A 25,713-nucleotide genomic window follows, 5' to 3' on the forward strand; every position below is an offset into this window, starting at 1 on the left:
TGAGGACAAACTATCTAGAAAGGTTTAATGCCTTAAATACAGTAATTAATGTGTCAAAAAGTAAGCAATAGTTAGGTAAACATATATACAGAAATACTGCATTGAAAGTTTAAACAAGCACATGGTCTGACTGCCCACGGTTCTATTCTGAGGCTGAAGACTGCTTAGAGGCACGAGACACAGTGTACAGAGATCACACCTGAAGCCAACAGAACCTTAAGGCAATGTTCAGAAGACTGCAGAATTGCATAGTTGATCTAAGCTTGAAGGGTCCCCTTCACCCTGGGCATAACGAAAGTGACCAAAGGCTACCTCATGGGATAGGATTAAAAATCCCAAGAGTCTGAGTTTGATCTGATATAGGATTAATCCTTTGTGCCGCATTTCAGGTAGTCTGTACATAAATGTGCTTCCACTGAGTTGTGCCATTCTACTAAGAACTGTTATTGGCTTCCGAAAACGTATATTGTAACACAATTACATTTTGAGTGTTGGCTCTTGGAAAAAGTTGGAATTATGTAAATTTGGAGCTATAGCAACATAAAAGATAGGTAGGTTGTAATTATGTGATTGTGTTATGAGTGATGAGAGGGGTCCTTGCATTAACCATTTGGGGGGGTTGGATTTCTACTGGTGTACCTGTACTGAATTATATTGTCACTATGCAATTTTATTTATATGAAACATTTTAGCAATGATCTTTTTTGCCACACAGGCATAACAAATAATACCGTACATGTAAATGTAAATGTAATACTGCGAAGCCTAAGACATTTGTGGAATTATTACAAATAGAGTAGAGTTTTCTTCATTCAAATTTGAATGCTAATCTTTATTACAGACAGGCTTTATTTTTTACTTCAGCTGCTATGAGGTTTAGCAAGTTGTTTACAGTTAAACACAATTACATAATTAAACTCTAATCTAAATTGGTGATTAGAATTTAAAAACAATTGAAGTCAAAAAGTCTTTTTTTTTAATTTATCATTAACTTTTATTTGGTCATAGACAAATGCACAATAAAATGCTTGTGGTGAGAATTTACTGCATAAACACAAGTTATGCACAAAAAATAAAAAATGTAAAGAACCTGAGTACTTACCAAAATAAAATCCATACAGAATAAACTATAAATGAGGAAATTTTAAGAAATTTAGAATATACAATGTGTAGAATAAGATGTGTATATGTCAAAGTTTTACAGTAGTTTTACAGTGCAAACAAACAAAGAAACAAGTAGCAGCAATGTTTGTAAAATGACTTAGTGAGATGCACAATTAGACACAAGACAGTAAAATTACTTAATATCAAATTATATTTTGCAAATCTTCCTCAGGCATCCTCAGATGAGTAACATAATTGAAATGGTAGACAGTATCCACTGCTTCAGCACCATCTTTTGGAGTCTAGATTAAACACTTGAGTGGGATGGTGAAGTCTGAAATGTGAAAGATTTCTGAGATGTAATTCTGCTTTGAAGTCACACACTTGAGCTGTGAGAAACCTTATAAACTTAAAACACTTAAGTCAGTTCACGTTGGTTGCATTTATTTGCCATTTATAATCTTAACTGTGACATAATTACAGACATACTTTGCTATTGCAATAAATCAAACTTAAAGTGCACCGAGTAGATAACCAAACCAAAACATACTTTGTGAGAATAAATAAACTCCATTGAATAAATAAATACGTACTTAACAATAAATATGCATAATTCAATAAATATTTTTATGAATAAATAACATTCCAATAACAGAACTGCTATCATAATTTAAATTGTTAAATAGAGGTTTTAATATAACAAAGTAGTTTTCAGTCAAAACCCTCCAGTCAAATGATATGTGACATACTAACACCACCAGAGAGCAGTATGGCTATGAAAAGTGCTATTAGCTGAGTTGAGCACCTGAGACCAGCACTACAGTGTGAAAATGAGCATTGGGCTGAAAACGGCTGGATGAACTGGAAATGATCTTGGAGGATAAAAAGCGGATGGGGGAGATAAGCCAAGACAAGTCAGCACAAAAGGGACAGCCTTTGTCGGAAGTAGTGAAGCTCATAGATCCTGATGGAGGTCACTATGCTCCAAGTTCTGACTTTCCTGCCTGAGCTGTTGCCCAGAGACCAGTTGCTGGTAGCGCTTCTGCCGCTCTTGGTCAGGGTCAATGTTGATCCAGATGTTGCCTATCCACTTGGAGCCTCGAGTGACCATGCAGTCACCATGGAGAGAGAACTCGTCCAGCTCTCCTACCCAACCTAAAAGGACAAGGTGAGAGAGGGGGCATTAATGGTGTATTTTCACCAACAGTACAATTCCATACGCCAGGTAAAGACAGAGCAAGAGGAACCGTGAGAAACAAGCTACATTAACACAATTCTTGCATACTATTCTAGACAAACACACACACCCCGTGTCTTGGACATTTTAGGACCACAGGCTGCTCAAAACGTGAATTAATAAAACAACGCAAAATATGGCAGTAAGCAGCAATCCCCAAGGTCCACGGTTTTGGCCAACCTATTATGAAAAGGCTAGCTCTTGGACACTGACTAACATGGGGCAGCCATTGCACATCCACATATTTGGGATACATATTCACAAGGAAGCTCTCTACTAGTTCCATATTTAAAGTGACTGAATAAAAGGCCAATGACAAGTGCATTTGATGAACCATTTTCATTTTTTTTAAATAGCGAGGCTTAATAGTGGAACAACGGGTCACACAATGTTTTGCAGTTTAAACCGAACTTCCTACCCACAATTTAAATGTAAAAGTAACAATGTAAATGTAATCTAGTTGCTATATTATCTGCTACTGTGAAAAATGTACCAAAATAAGCAGGCTACCTTAGCCCATAATTGAATGTTCCCGTCATGTTTCATAAGAATTACTAAAAGAATTCCTCAATTACAGCTGATTTAAATGAATATACACATCTTGGAAGGGCTGACTGGCATTTAGAGGCCACACTGTGAACAAATGCCAACATATGTTTGATTGAGATTCAGTTGCTGGCAAACATTCTGACAAGTCAAAATATTTTAGTGTTTATTTACAAAGAAGCTCTCCAGATACTTTCTAGACTCTAACTGAAATTAAGTGAAAAGCTAATGACATGTTTGGAAAAAAATGTCATTTGTGGGGCACACCCCCAAACCGACAAAAACAAACAAAAAAAGTGATGCTTATAATGAGCTTATCTGTATTTCACATAAAAACTACACTGTTTAATTTCTTGTCTATAATTTAAACACAAAGGAATTGATTCATTTCTTTGTTCTGAAATACATTTTTATGTTACAACAACTCCGGTTGCTGAAAAGCCACCAATATTGGCAGGCTACCTCAAGGTCCATAACTGAATGTTCCTGTCAAGTTTCATGAGTATTACTCAATGAATTCCTGAATTACAGTTGTTTTGAATGAAGAAACACGCATTGAAAGAATAGAATGGTATGTGTAGGTCATAGTGGGTAAAAATGTTAACATGCCTTGGATAATTATTGACTCTTAAAACTCAAAATTTGAGGACTAGATAAAAAATCCTAGGACCAGTTAGCAAAATTCGTTATTTCATATTTAAAAAATGACCACATATCTATATAGAAGGTATGTGACGTTGGTCGGAATGAAAAAAGCCCACATACGTTTTATTTAGTCCTATTTACAACCTTATGATTTGGCTTTAGAATGGAATGAGCCGATTTCTTTTTTGGGGGCGGGCACATGAATGATTGATCAGCTCTACTCTGACTGGCACCATGATGGCTCACACAAAAACAAGTCAATCATCCAACTGTATATGCCTGAGCCTTTATTGGACTATATTTCAATTCTTAAACAAAGCTGATTTTAAGAGACTGACTAGATATCTAGTCAAATGACAATCATTTCTGTGGTGGAGAAGCTAACATTAGCTAGGCCTGAGTTAGCAAGCTATAGAGTAGATATATATAATTAACTAATTAGCATCTAAATTAGCTAATTAACATCCGGGTTTTGTCTTGAGGATATATGAACTCGAAATTAGAAGTTTACCTGACAAAGGGATTGATAGAGACATATTATACTGTAGATTTATATGACACCACAGACTATTTCTTTGAATGGGACACAGGCAGGAAAACAAAACCAACCTCTATGTAAATAAGCTAGGTTGTCATTATTATTTAGCTAGCTTTCCTCGCTGGCTTGTTACTTTCTTTGAATGGGACAGAGGCAAAAAATAAAATGAATGTCCATGTAAATGGAGAAGGGCTGGCCAGACATTTTCATGTAAATGATCTACTTCATCATACTGTTTAGTTAGTTAGTTATCTAGTTACTTAGACCTTGATAGTAGCTAACGATACCTATACTAACTAGCTACTTTCTTTCTATCTCCACAGCATAAAAGTACATTTGTTAGCTCATTATGACACTTTCAGGATAAGAGGATCTGGTGTCAACTGACAAAAAGTAGATAAAAAAAAATCTCATAGCATGGCTAACGTTGGACCTGACCCTCTTTTCAGTGTCAAACACTAAGCAAAGCCTTCTCTATATTATCTAAGGATTGAGAAACTGTACAGAGTGAAATGTTCAGAGCAATCAAACAACTTTTCCAGGATCCTGTTAAATATGGACTCCAACTATCCCCGTTCTTCACAAAACCCAAAGACCTATTAAAGTTCCTGGAGCAGTACATGGGGGCTGGTGTTTGCAGAGTTTGACAAACAGAGTGGGGTTCATGGAATTTCAGTTCCTTGTACCACACTCTACTAATTCAAACTTGCCATGGTAAAGAGAATTTTCTATTGTATGGCATCTTTAAAAAGTCAACAATTTTTAAGGCCAACTTTGAGACAATTAGGTGAAAATCATAGGACTAGTTTGAAACGTATGTTTTGCAAAAAAAGCAAAATTAAGATTTCTCTAAATACTCCATAATTGCAAAGTTGTCAGTCTCATAAATTCAGCATTTAAATCCAATTAATTGTTCCTAAGATATTTTTGTTTTTTTACATTGAATTTATCAATAGCACCCCTATAAGCTAAACATGAAAGTTGATAGGCTTGCCTGCAGAAGCAGAAAGTTAAATTCAGCTTGATCATACAAGTGGGTCCTGAGAAAGTGTAATTATTGCAAGTAAAGCGCCACCAAAGGACTACTGAGTGGCATTTGATAACAATATTAATGGCAAATTATTTTGCAAATTAATTGTTCAGATTCTTGCAATTACTTTGACACCAATTTCAGGCAGATCAGGTGAAAACCCTAGGACTAGTCCACAGGAGTAGGTTTTGTATATAATGCAAATTAGCAAAGCAGCTGAAATTGATGGGCAGAACCTAGCAGAATTCCTTGAAAGCCAAAGATGAAAACTAAACAATTGAGTCTACTTATGATTCTGAAGTTATGGGCCACCCCCCCCCCCCCAAAAAAAAAAAAACAATAACAAAAAAAACAAAAACAAAAAAACATAAAAGACTTTTAATAAAGGCATAGTAACCATTGCCGTCTGAAAGGTTGTTATACCACAGCAGGGCTGTGCCAGCTACTGGCCTAATCTTCAGATTCCCTTTGGCACAGTACTGCACAGAGAGGTCACCCAAAGCCTGAAAAAAACAAACAAACACATACCACACACACACAAAGCAACAACAAAATTCTGAGTTTAATTCTTAAGATTTCACAACACAATAAAAATGATTAAAGACAGTGAGTAGAAGATTGCAAATGGGTTGATGGCTTACATTAAGGTTTTACTAGATTCTCTCTTTTTTTCTTGCTTTGGGACATTTCTGATCTAGACCAAGAATCTCCAGTCCTATTCCCAAAGAATAAAGCCCCTTCGGAGTTTATTTTCAACTCTAATCTTATACAGCTGATTTCCCCTAGTGTAGGTCTCCAGGAGTATTTAAATCCCACTGCAAGATGTGCTGGATCTGGCTGGAACTGACAACTGTAGTAGGGTAGCAAAACATGTAGCAATATACACTATACACTGAAATAGTCTTTACTTGCAGTAGTCAATGTACACCAAATATTCATGCATCATTAGATTGGCTGGAGAGCATTCCCAGAAATAGGCACATTAAGGTTAGACAGAATATTTATGAAACATTGCACCTAAAGCTCATGACAAGTGTATAAAGGTGTTATGACAGAGTCCTCAACTCTATGCCCATTCACTCACTGCAACGTTGTGCTAGTGAGATGATACCATTTAAAAGCACAAACATTCCTCATCATGCCGCCATCATGTCACAGCAATATGCATTAATCTTTCACACAGAACACATTCAAGTCAAGAGTCAACACCGGCCTCATCTTCCTACCAATTTCTTTGGTTGCTATGACAACAGAGCTTGCTGCCCTGTGTTGCTATGGCAACAAAGTGCATCCATGGCTCACCTCCTCCTCATAGGTCCTGTTGTCAGCCACAGGGAAACTGCTCTCCCCGCCCTCATCCACTGAATTCAGAAAGAGTAATACTGTCACATACCTATCGAATACAAACAGATATATTTCATCTTACATCCTTCAAATCATGCAAAGATACAAATGCTCCTTAATTAAACCACAAAACATTAACAATGAACAAATGCTATGGTTAATTGCATTAGATTTGAGGATCTGATGAGAATATACAACAATCTTCAATCATAATTGAAAGGAGATATAGTCACTGGAAGTCAGTTTCTGGAATGGGCCCTTGTGTTTTTCATTGAGCCACAAAACTGAGCCAATTGCAAATGGCTGCCAGAACAATTTGTAAAACAAATAAATAGATGCTGCACAGTACTTAAGAGGTTGGTACTGAGAAATTCAATATCAGAATCAAAGAAGAGCCCAGTTTCAGAGAGGCAGAACATTTCAGAAAAGGTCAAACCTGGGCTTGTTTCTATTTAAAGAAAGAGCTGATAAAGCTCACTAAATAGGTTAATGTTCTTTAATATTAAGCATGAATATTTGTGCTCTTACTCAATTTATGAAATCAAACTATGTGAAATATTGATGGCACTATTGATTGAGTCTAATGCTTCTAACAAATACTAGCAAAATGATCAGAGTGAAACCCAAATGAAAAGAGTAAGTATGAATGAACTTTGACATTGCTTATGAAAAGTACATACCACTTTATTTTAATTTGTAAATGAATGTATCTTTCCAATGTTATCTAATACTTGCACATACTAACAAGTGAAGACAAAACAGCAGAAGACATACAGCACAAGTGATATCTAGATTGTTGACAGTCAATACTGAATCTAATTTCTGCTTTTTAATTGGTATTTTAAATATTGATTTGTTTCAATATTGAATTTATCTACTAATTCATGGTGTTGCAGATGTCTAATGCCTTTGTCTTTCTTTTTATGTTGAGAAGTGGTATATTGTTAGTTAGGAATTCTTGGTTGTGCCACATTGGAGTGAATATACAGGATATACACTCAAAAAAGTGACAGTTTGACTGTGAGAAAAAAGGAAGAGGACCTGGACAAACTCGATGAATGTTTTATTGGATCTGTTGGAATCAAGGACAAGTGTGACATTAACAACCTGAAAGCCTGCTGGAAAATCTTGAAGGTCAAAGCAAAAAAAAAAAAAAAAAAAGATGCTGTTCAAGACAGGAAGGCCCCCAGCTGGAGAAATACATACAGACTTTAGCTAGCTAGCTTGCTAGCCATGGTATCGAAAGTACGAAACACTTAGCGCTGGAACAAGCTAATTAAGAGAGTGCGAGCTAACAGTGACTGTTTATCTAACCATAATATCTGTGCTGATGTGAGTTGTTTTAAATGTCATCTGGCTTGATGTAGATAACTTTGTGTAATGCTTATTATTGGGACATAAGTAAAGAGAAAAAAAGTAAAAACTGGCTAATTTAGGACGAACCCCTGAAAATCAATTGCAATGCATAAAATGTGAAATGTAGCTGCATTTCGTTCAGTGTAATTCTTAAACTGCATGTCCATTTTTGTTCATTTAATTTCAAATGATAATACAAATTCTTTGATGAATCTGCAATGCCTTAAAAATTCATCACCATCATAAAAAGGTTCAGACCTTTTATTTTTCTTTCAGGAATTGTTTAATTTTTCTATATAAAGGGCATTGAAATTAATGCAGTATTCATTTGAGTTGGAATGAATCAGGTGCTCTTTATTTCAAATGGTTGGCCAAAAATGTTTAAAGAATTCAGCTGGGAATCCATCTGTACTTGGTGATTTATTTAGTATTTGGTTGACATTCAGAAAAACGGTGCTAAAAGGTGTTTCTAACATCTTTTTGTGGTCTTTTGCGAGGTAAATGCCATACTAAAAAGGTACTGATCACAGACTGTAGGAGTTTATGGAATAAAAAAATTATTTATTGCTTTTGGATTGATAATTATTTACTGTTGTAGTTACAATGCTTTCGGATTTGTGTCATGGTGCACTAGGCACCACGGCAACCCTGGAGATTGAAGCCAGTGAAGTGCTTTATGTATGTGGGCTGACCATAAAAAAAGAAAGAAAATTGGGAGGGCAAGCCCCCCCATCAGTTCTACATCTTTGTGAAAGATCGCCCTTACATATGAAAGTGTCACTAAATTGGTCCAGGGACTTGAAAGATTTTCTAGGCAAAAATAAAGGAAGAGTTTTGAAACAGAAAAAAAGAAATATGGGCAAGACCTTCATTTTTATAATGTTTACTCTGGCTAGTAAAGACAGAGGGAGAGATCTGCATCTCTGTACATCCATTCTGAGTTTGACAAATAGAGGAGAAAAGTTTGTAAAGTACAAGATATCTGTAGCCCTGAATATCTAAACCCAGTTGAAGCTAATTTAAAGGGCAAGACTGACTTATTAAGAGATAGTGCTTTTAAATTAACCGAACAACATTTACTTTTCTGTAAATTCACTTTATATTCTGAAGAGAAGCCAAACGTCTTCAAAAGTGACAAGATTAAAAGGCAGCAGCTCACTGGGTCTGTCACATATATTAAGCCATCTGCATACAATGGCAATTTCAGCTCAATACCTGAATGAGTGATTCCTTGGAAGAACAGCAAAGATTTCAGTGTAATTGATAGGAGTGAGATGGCAAGGGCAAAAAGCAGAGGAGATAAGGGACAACCCTGTCTGGTCCCACAGGACAAAGGAAATTAATCTGATTTGACAGTGATAGTATAAACACTCGATTAAGGGGAGCTATATAGCAGTTTTTTTCCCCAAATGCAAATCTTTATAACACTGCAAAGATAATTTCACACTACTCGATCGAATGCCTTTTCTCCATCCAGAGAGGTGAGGACCTCTGGTAAAGAAGAAAAATTATTTGTAAAGACCTTTTTGGTTTTATGACATTATACTGGGAATAACATTCTCAGATGTAAAACTTTGGCCAGAATTTTCATGTCAACAAGAGACATGAGTCTGTATGAAGTGCAAGAAGTAGGATATTTGACTTGCATCAAAAGAATATAGATATAGATACTTGAGTTAGGGTTGGGGGCAAAGCCCCGGTTGACAAGAATTCATCATAAACTGCTAATAGAAGAGGTGCCAACTTACCTATAAATCTCTTTAAAAACCTCAATAGGGAATCCATGGAGACCAGGAGACATTGTTTTGCATAGCCTTAATAGCTACAGTAATCTCTTCTAAGTTCAAAGGTCAATCAAGATTATCTGTGACCATCAGGTGCATGGTAGGAAAGGTGTATTTAACACCTTTAATAGCGTGAAGCTGTTTACGAACGTCACTGAAGGCAGCACGGGCTCTCAGTCTTGGCAGTAAAGTCAGGGAAGGCAGAGAGCGCCATACCAGAAACAATGATCCGCTGTTGCCGTCTGGAAGATATCAGTGCAGTCTTCATAATAATGCAGACTCACTATAATAGGGCACAGTGATTTGCGGTTTTCGGTTTGGCTGCAAGGGAGTGATGAGCCCTATCTACCAGCAGACTTTTATCCAGTGAAAATGCCTCTTTGTGGAACTTGGTTATGATACAATAGTCAGAGAAAATAAGTCACCTTCCAGGACTCCCACAATTTGAAGATTTTGACGGTGAGATCTGGACTCTTAAGTCCTCACACTTTGCATCAAGCTTGTTGAGATCTTTAGTAAGAAATTCAACTTGTAGCCTGTAGCGCAACCACCTACTCTCTGAATGACGACAAAGAATGTTTGATGTCCGAGACGCTACTCTTCATACTTGTGAACTCAGACCTCAACGTTGCAAAGTCTCAAGTAAGCGCAGTCTTCATGCCGTGGAGCTCCTCTTTAATGTTGGGAGGGTGTTCTTTCAAAACAACTTGGAGCTCCGCCATAACAGCACAAACTAGCTGTGATCTCAATGCCGCTGTGGTTACAGCAGGGGCCAGTGTAGCGCATGCCTCTATCTGGGGGTTGGTAGCACCACTAGGCGAGGATGTGGATCGTACAAAAGGCCGAATGAGTGATTGCGTTGGGCCCGACGCTTTGTTCAGTTTTGGAGGCATTGCAATGAAGATGGTCAAAGATTGTCAGAATTAAACAAGCGATATTAAAGACTGATGAGCAAACAAAAGAAGGTGTAGGAGCTTCAATAAATGAAATGTTAGGTTTGCTCTGTGGGACCCACCAAACACACATCTACTCCATGCCAAGTCAAAACTGGAAGTTCTCCAGAAGAGAAAACAGACATAAGGTATTTACACACACCTGCATGGTATCTGGCTGGGGGTGGAGCTGTTCGCAGCCAGATGTGTATGTGCACAGCAGCTGTCTGGATGTGCAGGGCTACTGTCATGGTGGGCATGACTGTATCCACCTTGCTCATAGCGGACCACCTCCAAGGGCTCACTGAGATCAACCAATGATGATGGGAGTCGGGTTAAACGAGTCACCCTAGGAGGACAGAGAATATTTCATTTTAGAGTCAGTTGATCTTGTAAATTGTACAGAGTAAATTGAAAAGCCTTAGATGTATTGCATTAGTGTGTGCTACTCCATATGCGCCTATAAGTGTAAGTATGTGTATGCATGTGTGGATGTGTGTTACCTGTTCCTGATGCTCTTCAGTATATGGTGTGCACCTTCTCCCAGGTACAGTCGTGTCTGGGTGCTCTTCTGCCTAACTTGATTATATCCATACAAGCCCGACTCCAGACCACCATGATGAAACACATCGCCACTTACCTCTCTGAACTCCTGTAAAGACAGTGCTCCTACATTACCACACACACCCACACACACACAGACACACACACAGACACACACCAAGTTTCTAAAGCTAAAGTAACCTACACTGAGTGAAATGTTCTCTTTTCACCTTTCATTATAGACACAACCTCTTTCAAGTCCTCCACTCTAGCAGGCAGTACAGAAGCTTGTATACTAAATCTTCTAGACACAGGATCAGTTTTTTCCCCTCATGCAATCAACCTCATAAGTAGCGGACACCTGCTATGCTATTGCTACTGTTTTCTCTGACAGCCATAACACACCTATTCAAAACTACAATAATGCATTGTATAATTGTATAATGCATCACTACAATAGCGTAAGGCATTATTATTACAGTATAATAATCTCACTGCCATACATAGTCACTATGCTACCGATGTTAGCACATCCACACACACAGGTACTTTATGTATATTAATATCTTGTACATCATCTGTGTATTGCTTGTACATTATATGTATATTGCCTGAGAGTTACCAACAGCCAGCGTATCATGTGTGAGTGGGTTTGTGGACCCAGCGTAGCCCACAGCAATAATGAGATTTTAATACATGATGAAAGGATCTAGCCCGAAGTTCTTTAAAAAATGGTGGGTGTTGTTTTGGTCAAACAACATGCACACACAAACTGACACATTGAGTGTTACTTACCGGCTGGGCTGCTTTCAAGACCTATGTGAATTTCACGTAAGTTGTATGAACCCAGCCAGGACCCATCATGTGAGAGTGACAGACTCAGTATCTGTAACACGGCAAAAGTTAGACCTTTTATCAATCGGCCACATCTTTCTTATCCGTCTCTCCATCGGCCATTTCAACATTTCACCCCCACAAATTCCACCCCAACCATGGCAAGAGGCATAGCCGCCTGTGATACGAAGCTGTGGGAAGCTGACCTCTTCTTTCTGCAGTAGGCCATCCTGGTTGAGGTCCAGAAGACGGAAAAGCTCATCCTGGGTCAGCTGCTCCTCCTGGCTGGCAAGAGGTGCTGGTGGTGGGCTGGGGGTCATGCCCTTCAGCTGGGCCAGTTGCATTACCAAACCACACTCCTCCAGGCTCAGAAACCCTGGTATCTCTGAGCAATGGCGTGACAAAAAAAAAAAGATGTTGGTTAATGGGGTTTCACAGTTAGGTAATGTTAATCTGGTCTAAAATAGAGAACCAGAATGCTGAACTTGGATTTGCTTTTCTTTTTTATCCTGATGTAGCAATAAGAAAATAAATCTTACTTTGGAATGCATTATATTTACATAAAGACCAGAGGTTTTCAACTCTGAACCTTATTCTGGACTCTGGACCATGTTATACATGTTGATTTAGTGAATTTGTGTCATAGAATGTAGGTACATAAATTGCAGAACTCAAGTCCACATGCTATATGGAATTTCTGTATTTATTACTTGTTGCCTAGTTTAATATGTGCAACTCCCTTCTTGATGTACAATACTTTCCGTATTATCCTCCTGTAATGTAATGTATCCTTATATTTTTGTGTTTATAAGTCGAGAGCATTTTCTGTGGTATAAAAATTTCAGTGTATTTAAAGAAGGTATTCTGAATACATATCACAACAAAACCAATCTTGATCTTGATTTATAGACCCACCCCCTTCCCTTCTCTGAGAGTGTGACAACAAGGTGACCATTCAATTTCAGTAATTGTCCAATTAATTACCAGGGATTACAAAGTCCATGACCAGAAATGTAATTCAAATCCAGATCTGAAGACCTCTGACACAGACCTTTGTCTTGGGTGATCCTAATAGTATATAGTAAAGTCATTCATGTTTATCTAGACTAGACAACATTACACAAACTTGGTTAAAACAGATGGACATGACTGCATGCAGCTCCACTATTCATTTTAAAATATATTAAAGACAGAAAAAAAACCATTGCTTGGCTCTGTAAAGGTTGAGCCAGCAGTTCTGACTAGCATTGGTGATTTTGTCAGAAGGAACATCAGTCTGTAAGAGGGAGAGATCAGAACGAGCCTAAAGGATTATACTGACACCTGAAGTACTAATCTATAGGTACTGTCAGCCTCAGTATGCAATCCAAATGGGTGTTAATGTAATCAGTTCTCAATTGGTGAGGGATTATGCTCATGAAATAAAATACAAAGCACAGGTCCAGAGGTTCCAGAAAATGTAAAATTAAATTAAATTTGAAGATCATTACTGCTTTTATTTAAATATTACACATTGACAACACAAAGGATAGCCACATTTCATGTTATCAATCTTATATGATTGATTCTAATTCTACACATGGACACCAAAGATGAAAGTGTGAACCATTAAATCATTTTGGACACAGGGCTATTGGACCCCAATCCCACACCCATTTAGAGTGTAAATGACACTGTGCCATTAATGGTTTCTAGTAAGTTCCTTTGTCTTTCTAGAATGGGAGCAGAGAGTGTCAAATGACTCATACCGAATTGAGTTTCACTGTTTCTACCGTCATTAACATGGTTCATCTTTCTCTCCTCATTAAACAGCATGCATTTACATTTACAGGATGCAGGACAGAGGATTGGGGGAAGCCAGACAGAGAAAAGGAAGTATGGGCCATTTTCAGGACAAAAGAATGCCATGCTCCTAGATGATGCAAACTAAGTCCTTAACGTCCACATGCAGCCAAACACGTGAACAGATACTAACCCACCAAGTCCACAATCTCAGATCTCCTACTGACACCCCCATTTCACAGCGTTTGGGTTTCAACTTTGTCTTCTGAATGTCCTACTGTATATTAGGTTAAGCTGAAGACTAGGAGAATGTAGACAAGTATATAACTTGCTGATAAAGCCATAGAGGGATGGTTATCCATAGTATAAAAGTACATAGTCCAAGTCAAAACACAAGATACTGGCATTTCAGTTCAGTATATCTTGTGGGAGTCCCGTCATTTTGAGTCTGCCACCATACATTTGTGAGCAACAAAAAGTAAAAGACAACATGAGAAACAAGGTAGTCTGCAGGGAAGCTCACCAAACAGGAAGTGGCAAGTTTGGCTTTTTTGTATAGTTATACTTATAAAGTATAACTTGCTGTGAAATGCTGTCCAAACTGAGGAAAATAACTTCCGGCACAAGAAAAAACACAAGGTCCGCCTTTTTATTATAAGGCGGACCTTGTGTTTTTTCTTGTGCCGGAAGTTATAAGGTCCGCCTTATAAATACCATGTCTTGACACTTTACCACTGCTCAAAGAAGCTCACTTGGCTAATGCTCTCATCAGGAGGATGACTCTGTGTGTGTTGACTCTGCTGCTGCTCCTGCTGGATCAGAGAACATGGGCCATGCCTGACGGGCATTGGGACACCTGGGGATCCTCTCGATGTATGCCTATCCCGTCCGGCATGGCCTTGTGCCAGGGGCTAGGCTACAACATCATGCGAATGCCAAACCTGCTGGGCCACCAGTCGCCTGGCGAAGCCATCCAGCAAAGCACCAGCTGGCTGCCCCTCCTCGCCCGCGAGTGCCACCCATACGCGCGCATGTTCCTCTGCTTACTCTTTGCCCCTGTATGCCTTGAGAGGTAAGTGGAGCCACTGGACTGGTCCAGCTCTTATTTAGAGATGGGTAGCATCTGGATTTTTTTAGTGTCTGTGTGTGTCTTCATGCATTGGGATGTATGGGTCTTTCAAGGTTACATGGATGAGAGTAAAGATGTTTGTAGACGCATGAAAATCATGGATAAATGGTCTAAAACACTAACAGAATTTTGTAGTTGATTCTGTGACACAAAAAGAGAAGAACCGCAGAAACTAGTGTTGTTTGCTCACCGGAATTACACACAGATGATACCTACATGTTCACTGAAATTCCACGTGCACGCCACTTTCCATCTAATTCTATTGTGGCTATTAATACATTTGAACTACATTCTCTGCTCCAAATTTAATTACACTGGGAAATTACTTGAAACTATACAACAAGCAGTAACCTTAGTATGTGAGTGAATAATAGATATTGATCTGTATTAAGCTCTCAGCTAAACATTGCAGACAAGCCCTAGTATCACAAAGAAATGTTCTTAAAAATGTTTGATCCATTATCCTTCTCAAATATTACACGAAATGATGGGACTTCTGTAGGAAAACTCTGGTAACCTACATCTCTCTCCTATTTCTTCTTTCCTCTCTCTCCCCCCCCACATTTCTACACACCTTTTCCTTAGGATAATTTCTCCATGTCGAAGTTTATGCGAGTCTGTTCAGGAAAGCTGTGCTCCCATTATGAACTGCTATGGGTACTCTTGGCCCAGAATCTTGCACTGTGATCAATTTCCCAAGGACCATCTGATGTGCATCTCCTCAGCGACACACATGCCAAACAGCACTAACAACAAATACAGTGGTGAGATGCCAAGTACACATAAATAGCACTCTTGACCACAAAACCACAGGAACAAAATATGGTAGAAAGCTGGAAACAGTATATTTGAGAATGGCTTTCTCTTGGTTTCTGATACGTTTTGTTAGTTTCAGCAGTGCCAGAAGCTAGCTGTCCAGACTGTGAGTTGGAGGAGACAACATCAGTCAAAGTATTGCTAGGCCTCTTCTGTAAAAGTGACTTTGGTGAGTTCTGTTGCTACACTCTCACTCTGTCACCATGTTAATGAACGTGGTGTCTGCTACTTTTGCTGGTGTGCTCCACCTTGGGTGTGTCTGCTTGTTTCCTCACATGACAATCTCCTTAATCTAACATTCTTCTTGTTCTCCTTTCTCCCCCTTTTTCAGTGGTGAAAGTACGTTTAGCACAGTCAAACTCCAGCACCTCGGCAATAGCTAAATTCTCCCATGGTTCTCGGCTGGTGGTCTTTAAGCATGGCCCCTTGCTAGGAGGGGAAATGAGAGGCAGGCTGGCCACGTGGCTAGAGCGAGATGCCACCTGTGTGGGCAACCTCAACCGGCATCATCCTCAAGGGGCCACCTTTCTTCTGACGGGCACTGTGACGGGTGAGAGGCTACTGGTAAACAAGGCTTTCAGCTGGAGCAGACATCGACGGCAACTCAACCAAGCTTCCCGTAAATGGAAACATCACCGGTGTAGAGGGTAGAGAGTGTCTGCTACAAGTTCCATACAAATAAATTCCTGGGTTAACAGTAACTGGACAAGTCTATTATAGCTCACCGAATAAGAATGGCTTCAAGCTGAGGGTCCGCAAACTGTGAGATCGCTCAGGAAAGAGAGACACCATCTGTGTGTGGCCAACCTAAGCAGAAAACAGACAATCATTAAACGCAGTGCCCTTGGCCTATTTAGAAGTTAGTTTAGACACTGGCATATGATGAAAAAGTTGACCTCCTTCATACCCGTATACCCTCCAAGCGTGGGAGACGAAAAGGGTGATCTGCAGACATGCTCAGATCGCGAGAGGTGACTTGGCGTTCGAGGGGTGGTGGAGGTGGTATACTGTTGCTTCTGTCTAAGACAGGAACCTCCCGAGATCCGGTGTTATAATGCACATACAGCAAAAGGGCTATTATGTTTATTATGTAGAGGTGGAAGAACACCATAACTACCACAAAGTATGCACGTGAGCACACATTGCTTCTTTGGAGCCGAAGGCAGTCCCGGGCAGGCAGACGCGGGGATGTCTGGAAAGAGGGTGTCGATGGTGGATCTGAGCAGTTTCCAGTGCTCTGTACATTCTGGTATTCTACCATCTCGTAGTAAGATTTTGAAAAGCCCTTCGTTTATTCCTGTTTATGCTCTCATTGTCTTGCACGGTCGCTGGTATTATTTTATAACTAATGGCATCGCCAGAGGCAGATATAGCTAGCTGCCTAGCTAGTTATCTCCCCAATGGAGAGCAGTGGATTTCATCACGCACACCCCCCCTTGTAGACATCGTCTTTTCGCGATGCAATTGAACCGCAGTGCTATTCACTTCTTTGGGTACAAGCTGCGGTCCGATTCCTTTCAGAACCCGGTCTTTCAGCTCCTAGCTACCGTGAACCAGCTAGCTAACAGGATAACCCGGGTGTCGGTGTCATTCAGTTATTCGCATATACTAAATAGAACTTATGCAAATAAAATTTCAATAATGTTTTTCCCCCACAATTAATAATCCAAAGAAGTACAATAAATAACCACAACATTCACATAACTGGATCTGTGGACTGTGAAGAATCCTCAGAATGTGAAGTCACCAATGACGCGACCTAACATTTCAAAATGGCGTCTTGAACTAGTTGGCTATTGTTTTCAAAATAAAAAGCTCCACCTAAGATATTCTATAAATACGGCATTATTATTTCCAGTTCAATACAAATATTTTACTGTTTATAGCAGCTATATACTATCTATAAACATATTTGTGTGACAAACATCTATCATATTGTGTGTAAAATAAACACAATGACTGATTCCCGTGTTTTCCAATACATTAAAAATAAAATCAAGCAGAGTTGTTCATATCGTTTGCTAATTCGCCCAGCAAATATGATAGATTATCTGACAATCTTTACTTATGAAAGTTCGTAATTTTCAATAAAAGGTGTACAGCAAAAGAGAAGCTACCACAATTTTGGTGCAGTTTAGCTTTAGGGTATCTTGTTGCAAAACACAACATACGCAAGCCTAAATTAAACACGAAAGCTGGACTTTGGACAAACTCGTCATTTGAAATGACATCTAGAAGCGTCTACGGCTCTGGGCGGCCACCGCTGAAAGTCCTCCCACCTCAGGCTAGCCGAGTAGTTTGCGTCCAGAGGAAACGTGAAGTCAACCACGCGAAAGTCATGTAAGTTTAAATGGCAACTTAGATCAGAAACCTTTGTCTCGATGTTTCATCGCGTTGAGACTATTGAATAGTGACTAGATAGCTGGGCTAATTATATCTTGCCATCAGTTGTTTCTTGTAGCAACATGTTATTAAGCGTCTTAAATGAGCCGGCTAGGATAGCAAGCGAGCTAGCTGGGTAACTAGCATTTGTTAGGAATTATCCGTCTTACTTAACGTTGCATTTTAGCAACTGCGTTAAAATATTAGGAAGCCAGTTAAGAACGAATCTGTACAGGTTGTACAGCTAGCTGGGTTAGCGAAAGCTAGTATGGCTGGCTGGTTAGCTTAACTAGCCTCACTGGGCTGGCGTTAGGTGATAAGCTTAGTTTGAGGTCCTGGTGCAGTTTTGATAGCTAACGCTAGCTAGCTAACTAACTCATAATGTCGAAACCGGAGTGGTTACTCGGCGGTTGTGCTAGCTAGGTTAGCTAACTAGTTATTTAGTAACATTCATTTCACCGTGTATTCTTGGCTGTTCTTAGTTAATGTAGCATGCTTTGGAAATGTTACCTGGGACATGGCTAACCTAGCTGGCTTAGCTAACAAAAAAACCTTAAATCTTTAGACAAAGTATATACGATAGCTAGCTATTATATTTAATGATGACTCATTTAATCGTAGCAGCCTGAGTGGTGTCATATTTTCAGTAATTTATTCCCAAGGATCATTCATAAAAACGCGGTTACGGCGTTTGCTTGTCTTGTATTTCCTTGTGCTACTAGCCGCTTAGCCGATGGCTCCACGTGAACCCGGCAAGTGTGCTGCAGCTAAAGGAAATGAATGAGTACGTGGTAGGCTGGACTACGTCTGATGCAAATATGACTACATTTATTTAAATGATTATTCTATGATGACGAATATTTATACCATCCAACTGCGACGTATGTCACATAAACCATAAATCTTTATTTTAGTGTGTAAATTAAAATGGGATTATATAGTGCTAAATATGATCAGGATTAAATATTAATTAATTTTGCTTTATTATACAACGCTGCTTATCCTATTGGACGTTTAAGTTTATTTGATAACATTGTGCTTGTTATGATAAATAATTTAAAAATAAAAATCTACTGTCCCAGTTTTTTTTCCAATGAAACAATCTCAAAAAACAGGATTGCCATCTTTTTGTACCTAATCATTTTCTAAGCACAGTTGCTATTAAATGGATGTTCATGTGTCAGACTCAGTAATACCACACATTAAAATATCCACACGTAAAATTTATAGCAGCACTATTGTGCCTGATTGTAGTTGGTGGTGTGCTGGTATGACAATGTCCCTGTCATATAAATATCACTGCTGTGTTGATAATGGCCTGCCACCTAAATAATATTAATTGAGCAGTGATTCTGTAGTCAGAAACTAATCCGATGTGAATTGTGATGGTGGCAAACAACTGTGTATTGCAGCAGGCTACATTCTGTACTTGTAAACCTATAAACAGGTGGGTATAGTAGCCAAAAACTGTACCAAAATAAGTTACTTTGCTTTTACTACTTATGTAATTATTTTTAATCATTTAAATTATTTTAGTAAAAGTAAGAAAACATCTAGTAAAAGGACTGCTCATGTAGTGAGTTACTTAAGCTATTTCAGTCTCATTCAAAATAACTGCAAAATCATAGCCAGATTTAGGCAGCACATAAAAACACCAAATATGTCCAAAATATGTTCTCCTAATGAATTGTAATAAAACTTTTCACCTTCATATAATGTACCATCTCATCTAAGGTACTTTTATGTAAAACCACATAAAATTTGAAGGCACTGGATTTGATTGTCACAACATTGTTTATGGCTAATTTACTATTTCTGTTTTTGTCAAAATGATAAGGAGAAGTAATTTTTCTGAATTGGTTGCAACCCAAAAGCTGCTATTTTGGGGTCAGTATGTTTGACTAGTTATCTAGCTATTTTACTATATGTTTTATAACTTTATGAGGTTTTTGCTATTGGCAAAATATTTTGCATATAAGTGATCACTTTGTAACTAGCATAATTTGCATCAATACTCTGGCGCGCTCGCCAAATGTAACTAGACATGTTTTTGAGTAGGGTATGTTGTAGTCTTGCATATTTGCTGTCCATTATGTGCCTTCTTCCTGTTGTCCAGTTGGCTACTGAAGCAAAGTGGTGCCACTCAGTGGTCTTCTTGAGGGATGACAGAAAACCTCCCACACTTGACAGTCCAGACTGTGACAAATTAAACCTCGCACAATGTCCAGGTTGTGACACCACCACTAGCAGCTGAATGAAATGCATAAAATGTGTGTCGAATTAAAATTCTTTAAACATATAACAGGAAGAGGTAGGTGAATGTAAGAGTAAAAGCAAAATTTTTCCCCTTGCATATGTGATCCAGAAGAATACAAAGAATCGAAATACTTTTTCCTTTACTAAATAATTAAGGGTATAACTGACCATTTCTAACGTTTCATGAATTTAAACAATTAGCTGATATAGTAGTCATTTGGTGATTACGATGTTGTGACCTATGGTATCAAATGTGACACTAAGATCTAAATGTACAAGAAAAGAGATTTTGAGTATATTTGCAGCCTTCAGCTATTTTTGTTTGTGATTTGAACTTGGTGATACAGTAGTTAACCACCTAAATTGTACTAATATTAGGAGCTGATAAATTGCTGTGTGAGTTGAACTTGAAATTAGGACCAAAACACCCAGTGTGTAAAATTTTAGGGGGGTATATTAGTAGAAATGCAATATCTCACAAAACCATGTTTACATAAGTGTATATTCAATGCACATCGGTGATCGATGTTTGCTGATGAGGACAATTTTGAATTTAACGTTATTGGTTTGATATTGAAATTTTGGCCAATAATTAGAACTGATCCTTTTCTATCTATCCAACATTAAACCTGTTGTTTAAACCTTGTTAGAATATTACTACAGTCAGAAGAAATATGATGGATCAGAGATGGTTAGTTTTCTTTTGACAAGTGGAACCTGTTTGGAATAATTCACACCATGGGATCAGTGACACCAAAGGAGCAATACTGAGACATCATTTACAAAGAATCTTGACACCTGACGGACACTGTAGGTTCTACATCACACTTTGAAAGCAGGGGGTGAGGGAGTGGTTTTCAGGTGGTTGCAGTCTGATATCTCACCACTAGATGCCATCAAATGTTACACACTGTCCCTTTAAAAGTCTCCCAAATTAATCATTTAGGAACTACTTTTAACTGTTAAATAGATTTTTAGTTTGTTTTGGGGAGCCCCATATTTGTTTGTAACCATCTACATGTCACTAGGTGAATGAATATGTTTGTAAATATGTTATTTTTGGTATGGATATGTTATATGTAGCACAGCAAATTTGGAACTAAAACTATTAAACATATTTGTAAATTAAATTTTAAAAAAGAAAATTTGATTAAAAAATATAAAACCCCCAGCAAAACAAACAAGCCTAATTTGATTCACGATTAGATTAATTGAAATGGCTTAGTATAAAGGCATGTAAAATGTGGGCTTTTTTTTTTTTTTTTTTTTTTTTTTTTTTTAAAGCTTAGTGTTAATGCACCTCCTGAATCAGTTGGAGATCCAGTCTATTCAAAAGACTTATCAATAAAAAAAAGTAAACTGTTAGTATTAATTCCCCAAAACTTGGTCTAATCATCCTTTAATCCATATTGTTTTAGATATTTTTTTATTCTAAATTGTTTTGTGCTGTCTGTTTTTATAGCCCCCAAGACTATAAACTTACTGTGGAAACACATTTTTAAAGACAATTCATACCCACTGTTTCATTCATAATCTGTTAGAATAAGCAAGAATAGGCTATTCTATGCAATGGTCATGATAACCATATCAAAACATTTCTAAAGTGATTCACATATGTAAGCCTTTAAGTTAACTTTAAGATGACATTTTCCCTCTGATGGCACTGTGGGGGTCTTTATGGAGTTGCTTTTTGGTTCTTCTCTGACTTGTGCTGGTACCAGCTATTCCTACGCCCCATCGTGCCATGTGCGAAACATGTGCAAACCATCTATAAAGCCAAAAAACAGATTCAGTAACTGAATACTAGGCTCACTAACAGAAATACAAAAGCAACGTTAAAGTGAAACGTAACATTTAATGTTGTATTACTTCTACCATAGAAAGGTGGCAGGATAATATGAAGAAGCCAAAAGTGACTCTCGAAGTATTTTACATTTATGCATTTGCATTTAGCTGATGCGTTTATCCAAAGCAACTTACAATTATGACGGAATACAACTTGGAACAGTTGAGGGTTAAAGGCCTTGCTCAGGGACCCAACAGTGGCAAGCTGGTGGTGGTGGGGCATGAACTGGCAACCTTCTGATTACGAGTTACTAGATTACTAGTGATGGAGAGGCTATGGAAAAGCTCCCCTAATCCAGTGTCTTCACTGTAAGGTTGAACAGGTTTTAGTGAAGACAATGGAATATATTTACTTAAAAGCACACACAGAACATGGAAAGAGTCCGAACAGTCCACAGCAGGGTGCTCATGCATGAGAGATCATGCTGCTGCTATTATGCTACCTGGCAAAGTAGCTAGTTTGCAAATTATGCTAGATTGTACTGGAGCAAGTTTCATGTTTATTGACAACGATGTTGAATTTTACATTTTTGGATCTATGCAATAGGCATTATAGTAAATGGAATGGAGTCTGTTGCGTTACATACGGTTGTATTTTGAATGAGTTAGTGAATGAATGACCGGATAAGCTATTAGGGAATTACCTTTCTGCATTCACACAAATGTTGAGGCTGACTGAGTGCACTGTAAAGGTTAGGGAAAGTCACAATTGGCAAATCGCTTAGTTTTACCAGTGTTTGCCATTCATCTCAACAATGACTTAGAATTGCTACACCAGCTTTCTCAAAATAATGTTTAACAACTCCATTCACAAATGGATGTTCTACACATATCTTAAATACAGATACTGTTTGTAGTCAAAGCAGTAAAATACTGATTTTTCTAAAAAAGAAACCAAAAAGTTAATTTTACATTTACGACATTTGGCAGACGCTCTTATCCAGAGCGGCTTACAAAAGTGCTTTGTCATTTATTCATAGAATGTATTGGAGCCAATACAGTAGGTTAGAGTTCAAGATACCATTGAAGTAGAATGCCATTGAAATACAGGGATCAATGCTGATGTCTGGAAGTCAACAATAAGTGCAATGAGAAATACCCTACAATAAGTATTAAGTTTCAGTTACTCAACATGGGTCATTGAAATATTCCGCAAATAGATGGATCTTCAGTCTGTGGTTGAAGCCTACACAAGTTCGTTCCACCATCTGGGAGCCTATAGTCTTAATGCTTGTCTTTCATGAGATTGAAACATGGAGTTTCAAGCCGAGTCGTACTTGAGGTTCGACGTACTCGAGGTACAGATTGGGATTTGACTGTTGACATCATGTATGGAGGGGCTGGTCCATTTTTGGCTTTGCAGGCAAGCATGATGGTGTTAAATCTGATGAACTTCAGAAGATTGAAGACTAGTCATGCTGCTGCATTCTGGATAAGTTGTAGAGGTCTACCAGCAAGTAGAGAGTTGCAGTAGTCTAGCTATGAGATTACAAGACACTGCACAAGCACATGGGCAGCTTCCTGCAAGAGAAGGGGCTGAATCCTTTGTATGTTACAAAGGAGAAATCTGCGAGACCGGGTCAAATTTGAAACATGAGTTGAGAACACCAACTAGTTGTCCAAAGCAGTTGGGAAGAACAGTTTGCAGGCACATTTTTATTCCAGTTACCAATTTGGGGTAAGAGATAGTGAAACTGATGTTGGGTATACCTGCTTTCACTGGTGAAGAGGTCATTACTTAAAGCCAACCATGTACCTTGTTCTGACGTTTTTCATCTTTATATCATCTTTAACCGGATTGTACAGGTTTGGGAATTTAGTCTTAGAAAAGAATGTTATTTGGAGTGGAGCACAGTAACCCTCATAACCATCTTCAGCCTGAGAAAGCCAGGCCTCTCAATTAGGTGAATCGGAAATACCATATTCTATTGTGCATTAAGTATAATCGTTGTGGTAAAGGTACAACCATGTTGGAGGTGAAGAGATACAGAAAAATTGTGTTTATTTAGTGGATTACTCAGCCAACGGGCTTTCTTCTGCTATTATGGAAAAAAAGTTGGTGCTCAGTCTAGCCACTGTCAGATTGTATAGACTAGACCATAACCAGAATAGAAAAATACTTAGCAGGGTTCAGCATTGACACTTGCCCAAATGCATGGGCTTGTTGGGACAACAGCATGAAAAATCACTTGTCTGGATGGACCAGTTCATGTTGGGGTGGGGGGGGAGCAATGTGTTAACAACATAACTGACGCCAAACTCAATTCACTTGAGTATTTAACTCCCTGTAACGCAACATGGTTTTATCCATTCACACGTCCAGTCTAAACAAACATGATATTATCTGTTGGCAAACATGTTAGAGCCAGGTGTGCAGGAAAATGGCGACGTGTGAATATGAAGCAGAGTGTGCAGGTTCATTCCCCCATCGGTTGATTTAGACCCCTCTGTACCTGAGATTTTGTCAAGTTTGTAGGGAATAGCCTGCAGATAAAAGTGACACTTTTTTGTCAGAACTACAAATTTTAGAAATCGCTCCATAGAGCTCTGTCTCAATTTTTAGAGCAGCAAAAAAAGCTGCTGGCATGTCTGGACCACTAGACAGATGGCATACTACAGGTGAACAATGAAGCCGATTCCAAGTTGACCGAGTTGGTCACAACAGCGCATCATTGGGTTAAAAGAGAGATGTTTATGAAACCTTTGCTTATTTACAACAAAAAGAAAACAAGTAAAAGTATATTGTGAGAATGTACACTTAATTACACTTAGCTTTAATTAAGGTTATTTATTTTAAGAATAAATAACCTTAACTAAATATTTTAGCTTGTGTGCATGTATATGAATAGCATATTTTCGGTCGCATGACAGATTGGGCAAGTGGGGGGGGGGGGGACAAAAAGTTGGTAAAACACTGTAGGTAATACAGCTTGTAATTTTCTTAGGGAAGGAGGGAGAAAAACATTAGATGGAAATAAAATCACAGAGGAGCACCTGTAAAAGAAATCATGCCACGTAAATTCAATCCTGTCCACTATGGCTATGAACGACACTTTCAGCACTATGTAAATATGTAGACTACGTATGAATGTGTATTACTACTGCGGAGGGGCTTTTCGACCGCTCCGTTTCTTTCGTGGACGTAACAGGGGAGTGAATTGGTCAACTTTCACCTGTGAGTCTGAGTTCTATGAAAAGGTTGGGATGTTTAAGTTTTTCCAGGTTTGACATGTTGACTCTCTTTGTGACACGCACGTTAAAACTGTACTTGCACTGCGGTGCATCTATGCTCAGTATCTCCATATCCCACTTCGTCTCCTCATGGTCAATGAATTTGGGTGTGGATGAAGTTGTTTCCATCGCTATTAGTCTAGTTTCTCATCAAAACAATATTACCCTCTCTCTACTCTGCGTGTTTGTGTGTGTGTGTATATATATGTATGTATGTGTTTTTTTATATATATATATATATATAATATATATAAAATGTGTGTGTGTGTGTGCGTGCGTGTGTGTGTGTGTGTGTGTGCACCAGATGGAATATCCATTTTTTCTAAATGTTCATATAATACCCTTTTCAAAACTAGTACCACAGTATTTTTTCAGTATC

At 38.4% G+C, this 25,713-nt stretch overlaps 3 protein-coding genes across 5 annotated transcripts in view; 2 read left to right on the forward strand and 1 right to left on the reverse strand.

Moving 5' to 3' along the window:
• Nucleotides 1–1,527: 1,527 nt before the first annotated feature.
• Nucleotides 1,528–17,372, reverse strand: zgc:158254 (uncharacterized protein LOC791209 homolog). 3 transcript variants are annotated; one of them, XM_027019227.2, is made up of 9 exons: nt 16,528–17,372; nt 16,346–16,427; nt 12,100–12,278; nt 11,855–11,945; nt 11,020–11,185; nt 10,680–10,865; nt 6,403–6,493; nt 5,498–5,603; nt 1,528–2,259 (listed from the first exon to the last, which is right to left on the reverse strand). In XM_027019227.2, the coding sequence occupies exons 1-9, from the start codon at nt 16,879–16,881 to the stop codon at nt 2,060–2,062; spliced, it is 1,455 nt and encodes a 484-aa protein (XP_026875028.2). In that variant the 5' UTR covers nt 16,882–17,372; the 3' UTR covers nt 1,528–2,059. The 3 variants fall into 3 exon arrangements, with proteins under 3 accessions (XP_026875028.2, XP_026875029.2, XP_026875030.2); XM_027019228.2 differs by having other exon boundaries at nt 2,129–2,259; nt 5,524–5,603; XM_027019229.2 differs by lacking the exons at nt 1,528–2,259; nt 5,498–5,603 and adding an exon at nt 5,614–5,950.
• On the forward strand, nt 14,459–16,271 carry LOC113583109 (secreted frizzled-related protein 5). Its single transcript, XM_027019231.2, has 4 exons — nt 14,459–14,747; nt 15,390–15,568; nt 15,700–15,789; nt 15,952–16,271. The coding sequence occupies exons 1-4, from the start codon at nt 14,509–14,511 to the stop codon at nt 16,269–16,271; spliced, it is 828 nt and encodes a 275-aa protein (XP_026875032.2). The 5' UTR covers nt 14,459–14,508.
• Nucleotides 17,373–17,875: 503 nt separating the features above from the next.
• The window catches only part of ptges3b (prostaglandin E synthase 3b (cytosolic)), a 20,863-nt gene continuing 13,025 nt past the window's right edge, over nt 17,876–25,713 (forward strand). Inside the window, exon 1 of the mRNA XM_035522385.1 lies at nt 17,876–17,960. Coding sequence (XP_035378278.1) covers nt 17,959–17,960 — 2 coding nt within the window. The 5' untranslated portion in view covers nt 17,876–17,958. The remainder of the gene's footprint in view (nt 17,961–25,713) is intronic.

This window comes from Electrophorus electricus, chromosome 24 (assembly GCF_013358815.1).
Source record: "Electrophorus electricus isolate fEleEle1 chromosome 24, fEleEle1.pri, whole genome shotgun sequence".
NCBI lineage: Eukaryota > Metazoa > Chordata > Actinopteri > Gymnotiformes > Gymnotidae > Electrophorus > Electrophorus electricus.